This window comes from Micromys minutus (assembly GCF_963924665.1).
Source record: "Micromys minutus genome assembly, chromosome: 18".
NCBI lineage: Eukaryota > Metazoa > Chordata > Mammalia > Rodentia > Muridae > Micromys > Micromys minutus.
Window position 1 is genome coordinate 2,660,678 of NC_137953.1, and position 22,891 is coordinate 2,683,568.

At 47.8% G+C, this 22,891-nt stretch overlaps 1 protein-coding gene across 4 annotated transcripts in view; it reads left to right on the forward strand.

Annotated features, from left to right (window-relative positions):
* SFXN5 (sideroflexin 5) overlaps nt 1-22,891 on the forward strand; it is a 119,432-nt gene that overhangs the window by 23,982 nt on the left and 72,559 nt on the right. For all 4 annotated transcript variants that reach the window (XM_080932340.1, XM_080932343.1, XM_080932341.1 and 1 more), the window contains exons 3-6: nt 10,760-10,837; nt 19,705-19,731; nt 20,215-20,269; nt 22,809-22,834. In XM_080932340.1, coding sequence (XP_080788466.1) covers nt 10,760-10,837; nt 19,705-19,731; nt 20,215-20,269; nt 22,809-22,834 — 186 coding nt within the window. The remainder of the gene's footprint in view (nt 1-10,759; nt 10,838-19,704; nt 19,732-20,214; nt 20,270-22,808; nt 22,835-22,891) is intronic.

Consider the following 22,891-nt stretch of genomic DNA (forward strand, 5'->3'; position numbering starts at 1 on the left):
TAAATGTTTGGCCCAGGGAGTGGCACTATTAGGAGGTGTGGCCTTGTTGGAGTAGGTGTGTCACTGTGGACCTGGGCTTTAAGACCCTCATCCTAGCTGCCTGGAAGCCAGGCTTCTCCTAGAGGCCTTCAGGTGAAGATGTAGAGCTCTCAGCTCCTTCTCCACCGTGCCGGTCTGGATGCTGCCATGCTCCTGACTTGATGATGTTAAACTGAACCTCAGAACCTGTAAGTCAGCCCCAATTAAATGTTGTCTTTTATAAGACTTGCCTTGGTCATGGTGTCTGTTCACAGTAGTAAAACCCTAACTAAGACAGCTCCTCACCTCTGGACTACACACACACACACACACACACACACACACACACACACACACACAAAGATCTTACACACCCCACTCACATGCATTCACATACATACATACACAAGTGCAAAAATTCCTAGAGTTGACTTGAGTTTCATTTAAAAATAAACATTAAATTGTGAGAAAGAACATGCAATCTAGGCATGAACAAAAGCTCAAAAATAAAAAAAAATTAAAAATCATTAAATGAATTTTAGTAGAATTAGGGCACTTCCTAGAAATTTTTAAATGGCCCTAAAACATACTTTTGCCATTTTGCAGTATGTAAAATTTATATGAAGTGATGAACTCAGGATTCCTTATAAAGTCAAATATCTGTCAGTTCTGGAAACTGTGGAAGATGTTCTACATTCAGCCACACCAGATACCCAGCTAAGATTTAGAATTGTTATTATTAGTTTTTTTTTTTTTTTTTTTTTTTTTTTTTTTTTTTTTTTTGGAGAGAGTTTCACTATGTAGCTTTTTCTGACCTGGAATTCATTTATGTAGACCCCGCTGGCCTAGAACTCACACCGTAGACCAGGCTGGGTTGGAAGTTGCAGCAATCCTCCTGCCTCTGCCTTCTGAATGTTGGCACCACAGGTGTGCATGCTATACCCTACTGAGATTTCACCCCTTTATAAAAATAAACATCTTCATGTAGTGGTGAATTGTTTAAACCATTTTTTTTTTTTTTTTTTGCTGGGGAGGTGTCATTCATGTATGCACCCGCCCAAGAGCTCTCTAGATTTGTGAATGAAGGCCACACACACACACACACACACACACACACACACACACACACACACACACACCAGCTAATTTTGATATGCCTTGACTAGCTCAATGACTGGACATTTCTAAACCTCCCCACTGCTAGCACATACTTCCCTCTGATATTTCTGGGAATATCACACCTTCTAAATCTATATTTTATCTTTGCTGCCCTGTTACCTTTTGGGAAGCCACCCCATCAGGCCACATTCTCTTCCTTTATACATTGTTGGACTTCCTCTCCTACAGCTCTGAAATCTGATTCTTCTCCCTATGAGTCATGGTGATTCCCTCTTCTTCCTCTTCCTCTTCCTCTCAGTCCCACCCCCACCTCCCTGCCCAGTCATTGGCTGTACTGTAAATCTTTATTACCAATCAAAACCACCTGGGGGCAGGAACCCTCAGACCTGGAAGTGTGGCTTTGGTAGCCAAATTAAGACAAAGCATTAGAACTAATTCCCAACACCTATATTTCATCAGTATGTAAATTTGTCTTTATTTTTAATACATAAAATATTATATATATCCAAAATTGTTTTATAACAAATTCCTTTTTAAAATTAACATTATACACATTTTATTTTATATGTTTGTGGGGGTGGAGGGAGGCAGAGATTGTGTTTATGTGCCCCAGTGCAAATGTCAGGTCAGAGAACAACTTATGGACTCAGTTCTGTCCTACCATGTGGGGCCTGGGGACACCTCAGCTGTCAGGCTTGGCAGTAACTGCCTTTCCCTGCTGAGCCACCTCCCTGGCCCTCTGATGGGTTTGTAAGTTTAAATGCCCAAGAAGCTGGGAAGATGGCTCCCTGGGAAAGAGTGCTCACTGGGCAAGCGTGAGGTCATGGTTTCCAGAATTCATGTCACAAGACAGGCGTGGACTCTGTGCCAGCGCCGGAGGCAGAGAAGGACTCCTGGGGCTTGTTCATCAGCCTAGCTCCAGGTTCAGTGAGAGATCCCATCTCAAAGGAACAATGGCAGAGCAGGGCACCTGATATCTTCATCTGGTTTCTGCACATGCACATAATGGGTCCGCATGTGTGGCTCGCACACATATGTACACATACATGCACACACAAACATGCACATACACATATACACATACACTCACGTGCATATGCATGTACACACAGGTACACACATGCATATACACACATGCACATATACACATGCACACACATACACATATGCATATATATACATGCACATATACACATGCACACACAAGCACATACATATACACACAGGTACACACATGCATATACACACATGCACATATACACATGCACACACATACACATATGCATATACATACATGCACATACACATATACACATGCACACACAAGCACATACATGTACACACAGGTACACACATGCACATACACAGGTACATACACACACCTATCAAAACTGCATGTCAAGGTTTTGTCTATTTGCATGCATTTTTGTGATACCCATCACACTGAACATGATAGGTGCTGGGAACCAAACCCAGGACTTCTGCAAGAGCAACATATGCTCTTAACTACTGAGCCATTTCAGCAGGCCATACTCTCCTCTCCTTTAGTATAATTTAGGCCATAGTTAGTGTGATGGTTTTTATACGCTCAGCCCAGGGAGTGGCACTATTAGAGAGTGTGGCCCTGTTGGAGTAGGTGTGTTACTGGGGGTGTGGGCTTTAAGACCCTCATCCTAGCTGCCTGGAAGTCAGTCTTCTGATGGCAGCCTTCAGATTAAGATGTAGAACCTTCAGCTCTGCCTGCACCATACCTGCCTGGATGCTGCCGTGTTCCCTCCTTGATGATGATGGACCGAACCTCTGAATCTGTAAGCCAGCCCCAATTAATTGTTGTCCTTTATGAGACTTGCTTTGGTCATGGTGTCTGCTCACAGCAGTACAACCCTAACTAAGAGAGTTGATTTTTTAAAGCTCTTGCGCATATGGCCATCGGCTGCCTACAGAATGTACCACCAATCCTCCTGCAGAATGTACCAATGTATTTCCTTGGTCCTTTGATGACTGGAGGTCAGCTTTGGGGAAAACTGTATGTCTCTGGTTCTTTCTTCCTCTGGCCTTGGAGAACATGGCTCCTAGCCAGTGGGTGACAAGGACTTTGCTGACTAAGTTTAGCCTGCTGTCCTGGGAAGGTGGAAAAAAGGGTTTGGGATGGTGACCAAGTTACCTTTAATTATCAACCATTCTCAACCTGTGGGTCACAACCCCCCCCATGGTGGCTACATATCAAATATCCTGCATATTAGATACTAACATTATTCCTCACAGTAGCAAAATTATAGTTATGAAGTAGTAAATGAAATAATTTTCTGGTTGGGGTTACCACACCATGAGGAACTGCATTAAGGGTTGCAGCAGGAATCCTTAGGCAGGTTGGGAGCTGCTGTCCTAGAGTCATATGAGAGAAAAGCCTTGTTTGTAGAATTGCCTAGATCATGTTGGTGTATTGGTATGTCTATGAGGGACTGTCTTAATTGATGCCGGAGGGCTGGGTCCACTGTGGGTGGCACTATCCCTAGGCAGGTGTTCATGGGCTGTACATTAAAGCTAGCTAAGCATCGGCCTGTTAGTGAGTAAGCCGGAGATTTAGCCAACAAGCAACATCCTTCCCTGTTTTCTGCCTTTGACTTCTGTCTGTGATGGACTGTTATGTGGAAATGAAGCCCATTAAATCCTTTCATTTCTACCTTGCCTTTGTCCAGAGTGTTTGTGACAGCAACAGAAAGGAAACTAGAACACGTCAAGAGGAGGCCTGTAGACTGCTTGCAGCACTGTGCCTCTGAGTTCCTCTGCCCAAAATTCTTAGCAGACACAAGGCCAGCCCTGAGACAAGCATCACTATGGAATGGTCAAGACAGGAAGTGGTGTGAGCCTCAGACTTCCCTGGCAGCTGTGAGCCCTACTGCCTATTAGTTCCCCCATCCCAGTCAGTCCTGTTCAGCCCTCCCAGTCTGCCTGACACATCCTATGTATCCATTGTTAGGCTCTTTTCTTTTTTTAATTTATTGTGTATGATTGTACGTGTGAGTAGAAGTCAGAGGACTTCTGGGACTCAGTTCTCTTCATCCACTATGTGGATTCTGAGTGTTAAACTAAGGTTACCAGACCTGGTTTCAAGTACCTTTACCTAATGAACCATCCCAGAGGCTCTGGGTTCAGTTTTAAATGGTAGTAGAAAGGGTCTTATCTTTCCTTTTGTCTCTTCTTCCTCTTCCTCTCTTCCCACCTCCTCTCCTTTTCTCTTTTCTCTCCCCCTCCTTATATCCCCTCCCTTTTCCTCCTCCTCTTCTTCCCTCTCTCCCTCCCTCCCCCTCTTCTCTATTCTCTATTCCCCTCTTCTCCCACCCTCTCCCTTCACCTTCCTCTCCCCCCTTTCCTCAGCTCTCAACCAGATGCTCCTGCTACCATCTTGTGCTATCTATACTGGAGAGTCAATAGTAAATTATATATTTGATTCCTTCTGGTACTCCTGCTTAGCTGTACAGGGTGTGTTTTTTTTAAAGATTTATTTTATGTATTTGAGTACACTGTCATTGTCTTCAGACACACCAGAAGAGGGATCAGATCTCATGACAGATGGTTGTGAGCCACCATGTGGTTGCTGGGAATTGAACTCAGGACCTCTGGAAGAGCAGTCAGTGCTCTTAACTGCTGAACCATCTCTCCAGCCCCATGCACAGGGTGTATTAATCCAGGTTCTCTAGAGAAACAGAACTGCAGGAGGAATATATATTACATAAGTGAGACTTACTACTGTGCCTTACTGTCAGGCAGTGGTCTGACTACTCCAACAATGGCTGTCTCCCAATAGAAAGTCTAAGTCTCTAGTAGTTGTTTGGTCTGCAAGGCTGTGTGCCTCAGCTGGTTCCCATATATACTGGACACCTGAAGGTGTAGGCTCTAAGGCCAGTGAAGGAATGAATCTGCCAGAAGTGCTTCCTGTGTGTCTTGTATACAGATTGCCACTGGAAGGTGTGGTCCGGGTTTAGTGTGGGCCTTCCACCTCAGAGGATCTGGATTTAGGGTGAGTCCTCTTGACTAGAATGATCCAATCAAGAAAAATTCCCCACAGGGACACCCTACAGTTTGGGTTAAGGCCAGATCTGGTCAAGCTGACAATGAAGAATGCCGTCACTGAGGTTTTAAGAAATTTGCACTTTATTTGGAGATAGGTTGTGGTTCCAGGAAAGATTATTTTGGATCTCTGTGGGTTTGAAGACAGCCTGGTCTACATAGTGGGTTCAGGACAGCTGGGTTTATGCAGAGAGAGACCCCATTGAAAGAAACAGAAATAAAACGTTCATTCTTTGAGAATTTCATACATGCATCCAGTTTTGATCTTTACCCCAACTCCTCCACTTAACTGCTCTCAGATCCTCCTCCCACACCCTTCCAGCCTCGTGCTCCGTCTTAGTCACTGTTCTGTTCTGGTGACGAGATCTTATGGCAAGGCAATTCTTAGAAGGAAAACATTGAATTGGGGCTGCCTTCAGTTCCAGAGGTTTAGTCCATTATCATCATGGGAAGCATGGCAGCGTGCAGGCAGGCATGGTGTTGGGGCAACAGCTGAGACCTTTTCTCATCCTGATCCACAGAAACACACACACACACACACACACACACACACACACACACACAGAGAGAGAGAGAGAGAGAGAGAGAGAGAGAGAGAGAGAGAGAGAGAGAGAGACTGGGTTTGATGTGGTCTTTTGAAACCTTAAAGCCTACTCCCAAGAATACACCTCTTCCAAAAGAAGCCAAACCTCCTAATCTTTACAGAGAGTTCACCAATCTGGCACCAAAACATGCAAATATACAAGTCTCATTTATTCAAACTACCCCACTATCTATCATTTAAAAAACATAACCCACTGATTACAGGTGTGTGGCCAGCTACCAGAGCATGGTCAACTCACAGAGGCCCTTAAAGAAAATGGACTCTCCCTTTACCAGAAGCCATCAACAATCAATAACGCCTTTGCTAGGGGTTAGGGTTTATCAATTCATGAGCCACCTCCATGTTGGAATGTTAATCTTGTACAGGTCTTGTGCAAGCAATTGGAACTGCTGTGATCTCATGAAAGCAGCAGCCTGTCATGTCAAGAAGATGCTCTTTTGTCCCCTCCCTGCTTCTTCAGTGACGGTGCCTGAGCCATGGGGTCGGGGCTTAAGAGAGATGTCCCAGTTATGTCTGAGATACTTATTCTCTGCCCTTAGACCAGCTGTGAGTTTTCAAGTTACCATCGATACAGAAAGAAACTTCTCTGATGAAGTCTGAGAGCTGCACTAATCTATAGGTAGAGATGGGACTTTAGAAAATGGCTTGATAATGTCTATTTAGCAAAAGAGTAGCACTTTCATCCATGAAGCCTATAAACTCCCCAGCCTTGGTCTTGGCCTTGTTTACAGCACCAGACGTGGGTTTCCTCCCGAGGAATGGGTTTCCAAGCAACCAGAAAGCAGGTGGTTTCCCTTCTGACATCTATACCACTACTGTACCCATAGGCAAATCTTGCCCTAAAGGTTGCTACTGGAGTTCACGACTAAGTAAAACTGTTGATGACTTTTCTTTCCCAGCAGCCTGTGTGTCACCTTCTGAGAGCTAGCCAGCAGGGAGGAAGCTTGGTGATCTGTACGGACTTGATTTCTCCCTGTCCTGTGGCCTGTGTGGTTTTTTTCAGAATACTGTCTTACCATCAAGTTCTGGTGGTCAGTCAAGAGCAATGGCAGTAGCCCGAGTTGTTTTGGGAGGTCTCTGGGACACCTCTTGTTTATTTTTCTGATGCAGAGTCTCATGTAGCACAGGGTGGCTTCGAACTCACCGTGAAGCCGAGCTTAGCCTTGGATTCGCAATTCTCACGCTTTCCCCTTTGGAGTGATAGGATTACAGATGCGCACCACCTACCCAGCTCCCGCTCCCCTTTTTATATCCTTTATTTCCCAGGACTCTCTGCCTCCGACCCAGCTCCCCCAACCTCCAAGCCTGCACTTTTTGCTTCCTGCTCATCTCTGCTTAGAGCGTTCCAGCAGGCCCAGAGGGGCAAGATGCTGTTCTTGCCAGTAGTCTGCTGCTAAAGCACATCTGCTATTGCATGAGTTTGCAGAGGGCCTCGGGACCATACATACCCCCATGGAATAGAAAGAGAGGCTCTTCGAGGTATGCTGGCTATAGGCAGGTGGACTGGCGATGGGGAGTTAGGAAGCAGCATGGTTGACCAGTCTGCTTCTAGCCTGGGGCTTCAGGCCAGGGCCATAGATAGCCTAGCAGCTTCCCTAAAGCCAGCTGGGCCCCTCAGAGATTTTATACATTCAGGGGCTGGCTGCCTGTTTTTTCCTGGTTGAAAAGACTTCCTGCCAAGCTCACCCAGCACTGACCTCTCGCACTCCTCCTCCTCAAGGGCCTTCTGCCAAGCACCATAATATTGTGGCCGCAACAGGGAGACATTTCTTTTGAGTCCCAAGCCTTGAATACCCTAGAGCATCAGCTCCTGTGGCCTCTCTACACAGGTGGCTGGGGCCTTGTCTATCCCACAGGACCTTTGAGCAAGACTTCGGTCAACTCCACCGTACAGGCCCAGAGTTAAACATTACTTCTAGCCTTCTCCGAGCAGGGCCCCCAGGCCTGTCTGCAGGAACTTTGGCTCTCTTTCCTTCTTACACTCTTTGCCAAGCTCAGGGCTTTATTGGAACTGATTCTTTTGGCTTGAGGCTGCCTTTGATGACTGTGTCAAATGAGATGGAACCTGGCCAGGTTGTTATAGGAACTCAGGAGAATCCCTGGGGTGGGAGAAATAATGAGAATCCAGCATTTCACTAGAAAGTAGAGCATGTATTGTCCAGGTCCTTAGAGGCTCAGGCAGCAGGAGGAAGCCACTCAGCCTTGGGAGACCTGAGCATCCCTAGGAGTTTTGGGGGTGCTTGAGATCTGGGGTGCCTGGCAAAGGTTTAATGAAACTTGGTTCAAGGGCTAAATCCTGAACTTACTCCTTATGCAGCCCAAGTGAATCGAGACAATGTGGTCCAGTTTGACTGAGACACAAGTTCAGTTGTGTGCACCTGCCGTCCCAGCACTTGCAAAGTTGAGGCAGGAGGATTGTCCAAGTTAGAAGTCAGCCACATAGTGAAATCTAGGGTAGCCTCTGCTACAAGTGAAGCCCTAACCCCAGACAAACACAAAACAAAAACAAAGGAAGGAAAGAAAGATTCAGAGTCTAGAAGAAAAGCCAAGCTTTTGCTGTGTGGTGTACAGTGCCCGGGAAAGCGTTTTTATGTTTTCCTGTTTCTCTTGTGAGCTGCCATGTGGATGCTGGGAATTAAACAGGGTCCTCGGGAAGAAGCAGTCAGTGTCCTTACCTGCTGAGCCATCTTTCCAGCCTCCTTTCCTGCTTCTTTTGATGTCTTCATTTCCTTCATCTTATTATTCTTTTGGCATCAAATTGAGATCCTCCTGCCTCAGCGCTCCCACTGCCCAGTATCTTTGCTGTTAGTTTTTAAATATTTCCCATGTGTGGGAGTTTGTGTGTGTGAGTGCCAGAAGAGGTCCTTAGATCTTCTGGGATTGGGATTACAGGCATTTGTGAGCCCTCTGACACTGCTGGGAATCAAACTTGGGTCCTCTGTAAAAACAGTATGTTTGCACAGAACCATCTTTGTTCTATAAAGCAGGGTCTTACTCTGTAGCCCAGGCTGGCCTTGAACTCCTGATCCTCTTTCCTCCACCTCCCATTGCTAGGACTGCGAGTGTGTCCACCGTGTGTCACTCTGGCTGGTGTGTTCTTTAGACATCACATATTGTTTACACGTTTGGAGAAGAGGGGAGCAGGCAGGCGGGAAGGAAAGCCAAGTGTGCACTCTGGAAATGGACAGATTCAGGAAGGATGCGTAGCGAGTGTGTGCTGCCGCTGAGTGCTGGCTCAGCTGGGGCAGTTGCCCTAAGGCTTGCTGCTCCTGTGTGTGGGTCTTTCCAGAGCTTTCCTTTTAGTATGGTGGCTGCTTCTGAGAGAGGGACAATCTTGAGAGCAAGGTGAAAGTGCAGGGCTTTGTGGTCTAGTCTCCTCTGTGTCAGCACAGTCACAAAATCCGTCTGGAATCAGGGCGAGGGCATGCGGTGGTTTGAATGGGATGCCATCCATAGACTCGTGTGACTCAGAGCTTGGCTCATGGGGACTGGCACTATTGAGGTGTGGCCTTGCTTGGGGAAGTGTGTCACTATGGGATGGGCTTTTTGCCAGCTGTGTTATAAGGTACTCATAGTTTTCACATACACACACACACACACACACCATGCCCTCCCAATCGATGTTGAACTCCCTGCGTATCTTCGTGGTCCTGCCTCCACCTCAGCAGTGACAGGGATACAGACTTACCCACCCTCCTCTCAGCTCACTCTTTAAAACTGTTATATGTTCTCTTCTCCCATCCCGCCCTCCTTCCTTCCTTCTCTCCTTTCCTCTCTCTTTCTGTTTGGTTTCTTGTGTAGCCCGGGCTGCCTTCAGACGCACTATGTCCTCAAACTGGTTTGAACTCCTGATCCTTCTGGTCCCACCTCACAAGCGCTGGTGTTGGGTGCCCGCAGCTACCTAGGAAGTATGTTATCACTCTGTCTCAGTCCTGCCCCCTCCTCCTGAATGCTGCGGTGTAAACATAGGTAGGTGTCATGGCACCTGGCTTGTTTGCCTCTTTTTGAGACAGTCTCACTGTTTAGTGCACACTGGCTTGGGACATAGTCTGCTGGAAGTCCAGGTTCCTCTGCCTCTGCAGTGCTGGCATTAGGCTGGCGTTGCAGGCAGACCCCACTCCTCCTGGCGAGTCTCCTGTGGTAGTTTATTGAGCACGTACAGTCCAGTTTACTCACACTCCCATCAGTTGTCTGCGGTCTTGGCCATGTTTGAGAGCTTTTGCAAACATCTCTACCCAAGTCTCTTGGTGAATGAAGGCTCTCTTCTACACCCACCGTTCTTCGTTAAAAAATAAAATTCAACCCTCTTTCCCTCCTCACTCTCTGTCAAGCATTGTAGCCATACATACTCGAGTAGCTAAATTTATTGATGTTAAAAGAAATTATTTACTCTGTGTGTGTGTGTGTGTGTGTGTGTGTGTGCATGTGTGTGTGCGTGGGTGTGGAGACCAGAGGTCAGTCTCAGATGTGGTTCTCCAGGTGCTGTTGACATTTTGTTTTGGGAGAGAGTCTTTCACTGGCCTGGAGCTCACCAAGCAGGCTCTGCTGTCTACCCAGCAAGCCCCAGGAATCCCTGTTTCAACCTCTCTGGCTCTGGGATTCCAACTATGCACTACCTCACTTTTGTGCTTTAGTGTATTCTAGGGATTTGAACCCAGGTCCTTGTGCTTGCATGCAAGCACTTTACTGACTAAATCATCTCCCAAGTTTGACTTGGTTTCTGGTTGGGCTGGCCTGATCTGTTGTATGTCATACCACGGCTGTTGAGCCAGGTCCCCGTGGAAGGATATTTAGGCAGGGCCCTTCCTGCTGTTTCATGTGTACTCTGAGGGCTGTGGCCATGCGCCATGAACACTGTCACTCTAGCTGGTGCTGAGGTAGTCTCATGAAGGAAGGACTTTCAGGAGTATTGGTCCGATGCCAGTGTCTCTTCTCTTTCCTCCACAGAAACGTCTCAGAGAGGCTGTGCAACTACTAGAGGACTACAAGCATGGCACTCTACGCCCAGGAGTTACCAATGAGCAGGTACCTCAGCCAGGGGGTGGGGCGGGGCGGGGGCGGGGAGGGAGCAGGGGTGGGACCAGGTGGGGCGGGGGCGGGGAGATGATCCCAGAATCTTGTGGCTATAGTGCCAAAACTTTTCTTTTTGTTCAGAAACTTTATTTCAAGACTCCATTACATATTTTTCAAAGAAATGTTCACACATAGTTCAAAACAGCCCTTGTAACAACAACAACAACAATAAACACTGTGCTGTCCCTCACCAGGCTATTCCTTTTAGTGGAATCTCAGCTGTAAATCTGTATTAACATAGGTAAATCTGAACTGCTGTTTCTCAGCTATTTGGCACTGTAGGTGATTGGACTCTCTTATCCTCCATGTCTTTAAAGACTTATCTTCCTTCTAGTCCACATCCCGCCACCCCAAATATTTAATCATGGTTTTGAAACCTGCATTTCAGCTGCTCATATTGTTCCAGTTAATGAAAAACAGTCACTGACCAGTCGAGTTGTTTGTATCATGGCTGGCTTTTGTCTTTTTGAACTTTATGTTTTATCTGGTGTTATTCATTGCCTATGTTTTTCACTGTTTAGCTTTGTTCCACTTCTCGCTCTTGCTGCATCTCCTGCACTCTGTATTTCACTGCTTCCTTTACTTTGGAGTCCTCTGCCTTCCATTGTCAGTTTGCCTTTTCTTCAGCCAGCCAGTCCCAGGTCTTTCTTTTCTTTATGTATCCTGTACTTTTGGTGAAATCCTTTTCGTAGCTCCCTGAAAGGGGTGGATAAGAAGAATGTTTAAATGTTTGGAGTGCTTTGTTATTACAGTTTTTGAAATAGGGTCTCACTATGCAGCCTTGGCTGACTCGAAACTCACCATGTAGACAAGGCTAGCCTGAAACACAGACCCACCTTAAAAGCATGTGCTACCACTCAGACTTAACAGACCACTGGGTGAGAAAGTCCTAGGTCAACAATTATCTTTCTCCTCATAATCTTGAAGACTATTGCTTATTTTATCCTGACCTATAGTATGACTTTTGGAAAATCTGATGCCTTTAACTTCTGATTTTTCTGAAGGTTGTCTACATTCTTTTTCTGGGGTTATTTATGATCCTCTCTCCCTTTCTCTCCTCTGTACCCATCCTCTCCACTCTGCATCTCCTCCTCCTGTTATTTATTTATTTATTGATTAAGAAAATCATATAGCCTAAGATGGCTTTCAGTCTTGCTGTATAGACAAAGATGACTTTGAACTCTTGATTTTAAATTCTCTCCATTTCAAAATTGCTTAGAGCTTGGATTATAAATTCCCCTTGTTTTTCTTTTTTCTTCTACTTTCTTTTTTCCTTCCTTCCTTCCTTCCTTCCTTCCTTCCTTCCTTCCTTCCTTCCTAGGCAGCGTCTCACTTTTGAGTTCAGCCTAGCTGAAAACTCATGGCAGTCCTTGTACCTCAGCCTCTTGCATGCTGGGATGGTAGGCATGCATTTCCGTGACCAGCTTATCCAAAGTCTTTTAAACATCATTATGGTGACTCCCTTACATCTGAAAGTTCTTAACAGTCCTGGCAAACATGTTTAAATGTTATTGTTGTTGTTGAGACAGGGTCTCACTCTGGAGCTGGCTAGCCTTGAACTCAAGGTAATTCTCCTGCCTCTGGGATTAGAAGAGTGAGCCATCATATTCAGCTATACTGTTTCTTTAATTTCTGATTGTTCTGCAACTGCTAGACTTAAGATATTAGATGTATTCTGTGTGTTCATGTGTCCATTATATGCACTTGTTAGTGTGTGCATGTGTATGTGCAGGTACATATATGTGTGCAGTGGTAGTGTGTGGAAGACAGATGGTGTCTTTCCTCAGCTGCTCACCATGTTTATTTTTGGAGAAGCCTCCTGCTGAAGCTGTGGCTTATTGACTGGGCTCTGATGGTTGGCTATTGCTAGTCTCTGCCCTCCCATCACTGGGGTCACAGGTGTACACTGTCACGTCTGGGTTTTACACAGGTGTTGGGGATCCAATTTTAGGTGTTCACAGTCACATGACAGGCACTTCCCCAAGAGTGCCATCTCCCGAGTCCCACATGGTAGACATTGTCAACTGGTTCTCCCGTTCCCTCCCCCTTTCTCTAAGTGCGACTGAACCCAGGGTCTGTTGCGTGCTAGGCAAGTGCTTACCACTGAAGTACATCCTCCCCTTTCAGGTTTCCTTGTCTCTCCTTCTGTCTTTCCAACACTGCAGGACAGGGAGGCAAGCATGAAGCTGGGTGGGTGTCTTTCCTCACAGAATACCCCACCTCACCATCAGACAAGACAGTGAAGAAAGATGATGGTGTGGGAGAGCAAGGAAAGCAGAGACTTACCCAAACTCAGGGCAGCTAGAGAATCTCTCTGCCTCTCTGTCTCTCCCTCTTCCTCTCCCTCCCCCTTCCCCCTCCCTTCTTCTCCCTCTCCCCCCTCCCTCTCCCTCCTCCTCCTCTCCTCCTCTTCCTTCTTCTTTGGTGTTTTAAGACCAGGGTCTTTCTGTGTAGTTGTGTCTGTCCTAGAATGTTTTATGTAGACCCAGCTAACCCCGAACTCATAAAACTCATCTAACTTCGGTGGCTTGAGTGCTGAGATTAAAGGTGTGTGTCACAAACCTAGCCTGGAAGGTTTTCTTTTCTTTCTTTTTTTTTTTTTTTTACCGTGAGGTTGGCTGGTGGGGGTGATCCAGGCAAGGAAGAGAAAGGAGTGGGCAAGTTCTCAGTGGGACTGAGCAGACAAGATGTGCCTTGTGCTGAAAGTCCAGAAAGGAGGCACCTCAGGGCAAATACACTAGAGTCTAGTGACCTCAGTACCTTGGCCCAGCGCCCATGCAGGCCCCGAGGGAGTGATGAGACAGGAAACTTGGCAATCCAGGAGGCCCTGTCTGTCTTGAGGTGTTTGCCCTGCGGCCCTGGGCAGAGGTCAGGCTGTAGTCTCTCTCCCTCCCTCCCCAGTGCTGACATTTCTGTCAGCCTTGTGTCCACACACCTTCCAGTGTCCTTGTAAAGTCAGAAGTAAAACCACGTTCAGACTCTGGCCTACTACCTGCCTAAGCTCCTTCATTCCCCATGGCCGCTGAGCTGGGTCTCCTGGGACCTCCCAGAGTTTGAGGATAAAGGCCACATTATTCTCTTTGCTGCTCCCTCAGATAGCTGAGAATTGCTGTCCTGTTTTTCAGCTTTGTTTGCTGTCCCGAAAGCCCCTACAGGCCTCCTGGGAGTGGGGGAAGGGCCTGGAGCTTGGCATTTAGCTGTTTCCTGTGCTGCTGAGCTCTGGCTGGCAGTGGCAGAGCCTGGTGGGTCCATCTGGTGGCTAGGTGGCATAGTACTCTAGGTGTGAGCCTGTGACTCTGGTCCCCTGGAACAGTGTCTCCCTCTGCTGAGCCTGAAGAATTGGAATATGTGTGATGGCTGTCACAGTGAGTCCTTCCTTGGGCCACCGTCATCAATGTCACATATGCCTGGCCTTCACAGACTGGGGGACTGAGATGGTGTATCACCTTCCCCACAGCGGTGTGAAAATTAGGAGAGCCCAGCAGGGACGGTCCCTGCTCCTGCTCAAGTATCACGTCTGGAGCTTCTGAGGAGTCCCACAGGGTTCTTGGAACTGGCGTGCACAGTAGTCTAGGTCTTTCTGTGAGGGACCCTAAGGGCGTTTACAGTCCCACACTCTCCTTACAGCTTCCCCCTCCCACTGAGGGTCTTACAGCTCCCCCCTCCCACTGAGGGTCTTACAGCTCCCCCCTCCCACTGAGGGTCTTACAGCTTCTCCCCCCACTGAGGGTCTTACAGCTCCCCCCTCCCACTGAGGGCTTTTGGGGTCCTGCACCCTCCGAGGAAGGAGGGCTTCAACCTTATCTGAGCAGCCCCTCGAATGTAGGAGAAGAGTTACGACCCTGGCACAGCACTTCCCAGGGGCAGCCCTGGAACGTGGGGCATAGGTCCTTAGATGCAATCCACGTTGGCATCAGCCGATTGATTTAAAAGTCACTAAACCCACCAATGCTTGCATGCCTGGTCACCATTGCTATAGCCCACCCGTTACTAAGTGTGTAAAAACTATACTGACAGAGGGCTTGGGGTTGCCTCTCCTCTGGATGTAGGCCATCCCAGTGCACTGGACTAATAAACCTCTTACTTTTGCATTGATCCCCGATCTCTCGTCTCTTTCATGGGAGCCTCAGATAAATAAGACTCAATTTGGGTCTTACGTCTGCACCTGTGCCCTGTCAGCTCTATGCTTCTTTGGCAGGTGTGTGAATCAAAATCCCGCAGCTGGTCACGATAACTGCAGCCATCACCGATGTCACCAGCCGCCTGGACATCTTGTGTGTGTCCTTAGTAATCTAAGCCATCCGAGGCGGTGTGCTCCTGTGGTCTCGGTTGCTCTTCTTAAATGGCTGCCACATCGACAAGCAGCATGTGACTTGCAGGAGCTCTATAGTCTAGAACCTCTCTCTTAGCTTGACCAGTCAGTCTCCAACCCCGGCAGTAACAGTCTGCTTCGATAGCCCCTGGAAAACAACCCAAGACTCTTTCGGGTTTCTGCTTTCCCAGATATGTAGCTTTTTGTCTACCTTCTGGGCCTCATGATCTTCTCTCCCTTGTGGAGGAAGTGCCTTAGTCTGAGAAAACTTCTATACTGCAGGTCTCATGTGTTCTAGGCTGGCTTCACACTCAACTCGTGACTAAGGATGACTTTGAACTCCTGACCTCCTGCCTCCATCTCCAGAGCGCTGGGACTGTAAGGCATGTACCACCAGGGCAGGTTTATGTGACGCTGACTTGGAACCCAGGATTCCAGACACGCTAAAACAGCATCTACCAACTGAACTACCTTATTCTTTTGCATTGAGATTTCAATAGTACTTAATATAAAGTGGGTGCCTACTAAACATTTGCTCTCACTAAGTGAATTGTTTTATAGTAAGTTTGAAAGCAGATATCCCTATCTTCATATTATAAAAGAGACATTGGGGGCTCAGAATGACGAAGTAAATCATCTCCCATCTCCTAGTGAGCCAATGAGGAACTTTGAATTCAAACCTGGGCTCCTCGAAGGGCGTGACCTCTACCTAGAGAAAACCTTGCATAAAGAAGCCACAGCTGCCACTACAATACTGCAGAAGCAGGCAGTCCATCCCTCTTCTTTCCTGCAGCTGTGGGCTCCCTTCACCACACCTAGGCTTGTATAGGTACATGGTACCTGGGGTTACCATGGCAACACAATTAATGGTGCGCTATAATGCAATGGGCTCAACTGATCAATTAGGAAGTTTTTTGTTTGTTGAATGGAGGCGTACAGAAGGGTCCCCCTTCAGGCTCCGTTTAATTACCTTCTGGAGGTTGTTTTAAATAGGCTCTGTCTTTGCTGCCTTAGGAGGTTTAAAGAAGCAGCTTGCTAGGAGACAGAGGGGAAGTAAGTGAGCCAGACTGGGGGTGGGGCTGTTGTTGGGTGCTGGGGTGTGTCCTGCCTCCTAGCAGCACATGGGACCCCAGCCTACCCCTCCCTTAGTCTCCACTGAGGCAGGTTCAGCTGAGACAGGGGCCACTTCTCAAATCAGTGAATTTGTGTGTTCTAACACCACCCAGATGGCTCCACCACACTGCCCTTTGTCCCTGCTCTCCAGGCGAGCCAAACAGAATCTCAGCTCTCAGATCCTTGCAGGGCCATTACTAAAGACAGGCGTCCCCACAGGGTCAGGGCTGCACAGTTCTCTGTTCCACCAGAGGTGCACAAAGAAGGTCAGCGTGCAGATGCCTCTGTGGGCTTCTGTATATATGATGGTCAGCCTCTGAGGCTCAGCTGGCCTTCCGGGCAAGGTTCCCAGGGTGGCTCTTTGTGACCTGTTTGCATGAGTGACTTGTGGAACTTGAGCTTTTTCACTGTGGGCAGTACCTGCTGCCTTTTCTGAACCCAACATTTAACTCGTCGGTGCAGCAGGTCACAGGGCAAAGTTCAGCCAGACGGTGTAAACTTAGTGTTTCTAACCAGTTCTTTTGAGTTGGGCCTGGTGTGGTAGACGTGTCAGGAAGGGAGCGTGGGTTTCACTTCCTTGCTGTTCTGGTTGATTATTATTGTTATTTGAGACAGGGTTTCTTGTAGCCCAGGATAGCCTCAGATTCACTGTGTAGCTGGGAATGGCTTGAGTTGATGACCCTTTCTCTCTACCTCCCAGTTTTAGGGTTATGTAGACATACGCCACCATGCCCTGCTCCGGTTAATCTTTTTGTTTGCATGGTTTTGATTTGTTGAAACAGTTTTTCTCCCTGTAGCCCAGGCTGGCCCAGAACTTGATGTACAGCTTAGGTTGGCCTGGAATCCAGGCTTCTTCCTCAGCCTCCTGATGCTGGGGTTACAGGTGTGCTTTGATATAAGGGGAAAAAAGTACAAGCCAAAGGTGTGCGGGAATTTGACCAGGGGGACAAGGAAAGATGGTAGCCGCCCCAGGGCCAAAGGGCTGGACCCTGTGCCTGACCCTGTATGCGGTCACTTGGCTTTCAGTAGAGATACAGTACCTGCTAAGAAGGGAAGAAGGTTTGGCTCATCTCCACCCTCCCTTGGTGCTGTCCTGTTAGCATGTGCAGTCCCACCTAGTTCTGACACACAGGAAGAAAAGGTAAAGGGGTCGGGAGGGCTGGCTCCCCTGCCACAGGCGCTCAGCCACCCACCAGCTGCTGCTCTCTAACCATGGCGACTTTGTTGGACACTTAATCCTCCACACACTAAGGGGCTAATGGGGGACTTAGAAGCTATGCATCGATTTCATTAAAAAGCGAACACAAAAACTAACCCTTTTCTTCCTTCCTTTCTTTCTTTCTTTCTTTCTTTCTTTCTTTCTTTCTTTCTTTCTTTCTTTCTTTCTTTCTTTACAGGTTCTCACTATTCACTGTGTGGCCCTGACTGTCCTAGAACTCACGACAAACAGGCGGGTGGGATTATGTGTGCCACTAAACCCAGCTCATCAACAGTTTTTTTTTTTTTTTTTTTTAACATTTTACATAATTTATTGTGCTTTCTTTTTTAAGTGCGCACTGTTTCTCCTTCTAGTGGTTGCCTTTATTATATGAACGAACTAATCAGCTCCAGCAGTGGTTCTCAACCTGTGGATCGAGACCCCTTTGGGGATCAAATGACCCTTTTACAGGGGGCACACATCAGATATGTACATGATGATTCATGACAGTAGCAAAGTTATAGTTAGGGAGTAGCAATGAAATGGTTTTATGGTTGGGGGGTCACCACAACACAAGGAACTGCATTAAAGGGTTGTAGCTTGCTCTCCAGTGTGTGTCCGGGGTCTTGAGCACGCTACGTGGTGTTGCCCTTTACAGCCACCCTGCCTTCAACATAGATATGAATACAATTCGTTTTGAAATGGCACTCCAGACAATGACAGGCTTTCAGGAGGTAGAGCCGGGAGAATCCGGATTTCAGGGCCGTCCAGTCCCGGGTGTGGAGGGTTTGACAGCAGCCGGAGGCACTTAAGACACTGAAAAAGCAAAACACAGCATGAGGTAGGGATGACTCAGCGATTAGCAGTACACCAGGTACTGATTCTCAGCATCCACACTGGGAAGCGCACACAGTGGCTTATTACTCCAGTACCGAGGGATCTGGCGCCCTCTTCTGGTGTTTGTAGAGACCTGCACACATGGGCCCTGCACATCAGCCCCCAGCAAATGTACACCAAGAATACCCATTTAAAAAAAAAAAAAAATATATATATATACATATACATACATATATACATATTTAAAGGAAGGTTAAAAGAAAAGAAAAGAAAAAGGAAGGAAGGAAGGGCAAAGGAAGAAGGAAGGCAGGCAGGTAGCAGCTTCCCCTCCAGAAGTGTCTCTATCTGAAGATACTGCAAGGTTCTCAAAGTTCTCTGTAGTTCCTGTGTTGTCCTGTTTCCTCTGACTTCTTTCTGTACGTGTGTGTCCAGGCTCACTGGGAAAGGGTCTTTTTCAGTTAGGCATTTCAAACATCGATTTGTTTAGTGCTTTGAAATAGGCTCTCAAGTATCCCAGGCTGGTCTCAAACTCTTGCTGAGATCACAGGTCGCTGTTTTCTCCAGCGCTGAGGTTCACTTGTCACGTGTTCCTTATTCGAACACACGTGTTATCAAGGTGTCCACCCGCGCCTCCAGCCCCTGGGAAGTAGAGACAGGAAGATCAGGAGCTGGAGGACATGCTATCCTACAGAAGATTCTGTCCCAGAATTCCCTTGGCTAGAGAACATGGCACCCACCAGGTGCAACGATCACACATGTAAAGATGTCATAATGAAGACGTGCGAGTTAAAAATTTGTATTTAGCAAGGAGGAAAACAAAGCATAAAAAGTGGGCTAGAGCTGCAGACTTGGTGGTGGTGTGCTTCTCTAGCGTGCTCGGAACCCCGGGTTCCCGCCCCAGGATCCCGTGAGCTGAGCATGGTGGAACATTAAATCGAGTATGCTGGAGGTAGAGACTCCAGGGGAACCAGGAGGTCAGGGTCATTGACGGCTACATATCGAGTTTGAGGCCAGGCTGGGATACAAGATATCCTGTCTCAAAAATAAATTAACTGGGGGTTGGAGAGGTAGTTCAGTGGTTAGAACACTGGCTGCCCTCCCAGAGGACTTGATTTCATTTCCTAGCTCCCACACGGGGCAGCTCACATCTGCCTATTAATTCCAGCTCCAGGGGATCTGATGTCTTCTGACCTCCACAGGCATTCTCACGTGCAGCATTGACTCACACAGAACATGCTTATTACATATTAATAAGTAAAGATAAATTTTTAAAAATATTTTAAATTAAAAGACAACATAGCTCATAGAGCTTAAACTAGTAGAGCTTTTAATTCTTATTTCTCTCTCTCTCTTTTTCAGCTCTGGAGTGCACAGAAAATCAAACAGGTAATTTAGTTCTGGGTTCTTTCCTGCCCCTTCTCTGCTTTCCTGGACCCCTCCTCTTCCTGTCCCAGGCATCTGGCAGAAGCCCTGGTCCCATGGCTACTGGGCGTCCAGCCTCTCCCTACCCCATCCTTCCTCCTAGCACCCCAGGGCCTGAACATCCAAAGGCTGGGGTTCTGGTCTGACTGACCTCATCCCAGGAACTCTGGTAGTTCCAAGAAAAGACTGGGCTGTCCACCTGGTTTGTCTCTGTGCCTGTGGTATGACAGACAAAGGCAAGATGACTTCAAAGTGGGCACAGTTTTGGCTTCGAGGCTGTGTGAGGAGGGCAGATCCGACCATGGCTCATGGTCGAGCCAGAACCAAGTGTTGAGAAGCAATGCAGAGCCCCGGGAGGGAGGGTCTTCTTGTGGCAACTGTCCTTGCCCTTATCCCTTGTCCTTAATACTTCTGCTGTCCTTCCCTCGTCCCCTCCCCTCTGACCAGGCCATCCTACACCCGGACACCAATGAGAAGATCTTCATGCCCTTCAGAATGTCAGGTGAGTTCCCAAGACCCTTCCGGCTTTTCCCAGCTGGCTGTGACAGAGCTAGGGGTGGCCATGTTTCAGACATTATATGAATTTTCCTGGGAAGATATGAAAAAAAAATGTACTCACCCCAGAAAGGGTGCTGATGGCAGATTTATTAAGGTTACTTAAAGGAGCATCCCAACATAGGGGACAACTCATGATAGCTACATCCCTGTGGCACAGGACCACCCGAAGAGTCTGAGTGAGTGCCTCCTGCTTCTGTAGCCTTGGAGAGGGTCTTGGGTATCCTGTGACTTTCTGAGCATCCTGAGCCTTGTTTTATATGCCTCCATCTTATGAACCCTGCTTTCTCCAGAAGTGAATATTTTAATTTGGAGGCATAGTCACAGCCCCGCACCAGAGAAGGACATGGCCTCTCTTACACACAGCCATGCTCTTGCCCACAGGTTTGCGTTAATCCAACTGTGTTAGATCAGGTGCACACCTGTCTTTCCTTTCCACCTAGGCTGGGGTAGAGCTGTGGCCTCTGCGCTGGGTCTTGGCCTCCACCAGATCATGAAACCCTCCCTCTTGTGCCATTGGCTGAGGGGAAGCCCTGGCTTCTATAAGTCCTATCTGACCCCTTGCAACACACTCTTTCTCCCTGTCCTAGGTCATAGCATTTAGACTGATTCGCCGTCCTCTGACCTTGTTAACTGGTCCTCCTTTCTGGGCATGTGCAGTGTGTGCTCACAACCCTTGTGTGTATACACAAGGCAGGGCTCCTGTTCTGGAGCCTCTGTGCACAGAGGTTGTGAGATTCTCCACCCAGGAAGGCTGTATCTAGTAGCCCCTAGAGGGCTACTTCGTGTGTTTTACACTTCGGGCATGGAGTATATTTGTTCAGGCTGGGATGGGGGCCCTTTTTTCAGGCACTGAGATGATATGGATTTTTCCCCAAGTCACTGCAGAGGGATATATTCACACCAGTGCAGAGGGATATATTCCCAACAGTGAAGATGGATATATTCTCACCAGTGCAGAGGGATATATTCTCACCAGTTCAGAGGGATATATTCCCACCAGTGCAGATGGATATATTCATACCAGTACAGATGGATATATTCACATCAGTGCAGAGGGATATATTCACACCAGTGCAGAGGGATATATTCACACCAGTGCAGAGGGATATATTCACACCAGTGCAGAGGGATATATTCCCACCAGTGCAGATGGATGTATGCACACCACTTCAGAGGGATATATTCCCACCAGTGCAGATGGATGTATTCACACCAGTGCAGAGGGATATATTCCCACCAGTGCACATGGATATATTCCCACTAGTGCAGATGGATGTATTCACACCAGTGCAGAGGGATGTATTCCCACCAGCACAGATGGATGTATTCACACCAGCACAGATGGATGTATTCACACCAGCACAGATGGATGTATTCACACCAGGGTGCTGCCATCTCTTCCTAGCCATTTTTACCCACTCGGATTCAGGAGACTGACGTGAAGGGCTAATGTTTGCTGTCTTGGAAAGCCCTCTGACTGGGAAAGGAGACCTCAGTCAGCCGGGGACTGAATGCCCTGCCTCAGAAAGCCTGACCTGCTGGAGACTCAGCAGAGACATGCTGTGCAGTGCCATTTTGTGAGCCAGGGCGCTGGCAGCCAGGAACCCTGGTTTTGCTGTGAGGCTCTGAACACGAAGGACCTAAAGTCGGAGCTGCTCACCTTCTCTCCTGGCATAACGGGCTCATGGCCCAGCTTGCCTTCTTTGATATTTCTGGACCTTTCTGAAGCAGGCATTCCTTTCAGCCCCCTTATTCCAACCCCCCTTCCCCAAACTTGGCCCTGTCCCCAGAGGGAGGCTCAGGAGAGCCATGGCACCAGCTCACAGAACTGTGTGTGCTCTGGATGTGAACCTGGGTTCTCCGGGTGCCTGCCCATCAGCTGACTGACTGGCATGAGTCAGAGGTAGCCGAGGAGGCTGCCCGCTGACAGCACACAGGCTAGAACCCCACCCAGCACGCTCCTGCTTTTCCAGGCTGGCCTGAGGGAACTCGAGAACTTGTAAATGCTCTGGCATCTAACATATGCCCACCTCAGGTAAACAGGGAATTCCTGTTCCAGGAATGACTGTGAAGTAGAAGAAGGTTTTCTTTGTTTTGTTGTTTTGTTTTTAAATAAAGGCTAAAGAAGGAAGACACTCAGGGTTCCTTGGGAGATGAAACCATAGAGATGTGGGGTTCAGGGGTGAGCACTGTGCCTCAGAGAGGAACTGGTTCATAGGGTCACTGGTGACCAGCAGCAGGCCAGCCTCTGGGTTCCGGAGGGAGCTGGAGTCCCTGGCGGCTGGGAACAGAGGGGTGGGAGAGTGGGGGGCAGTGAGTCCTCTGCTTTAGGGAGAGCGAGTCAGGGAAAGGCTGTGGTGTCTCTGTGATTGTTCTGGGCTTCTTCGCCAGGGCCATGGGCAGAGCAAGCCCCAGAAACTTCTGGGTATCTCATGAGACCCAGAAGGCTCACGGGACCTGACTTTTTCTCTCCCCACCCACAGGTTACATTCCTTTCGGGACGCCAATTGTAAGTCTTACCTGCAAAGGGTTTTCTTTTCCAAACTGAAACTTCAAATGTCTAACA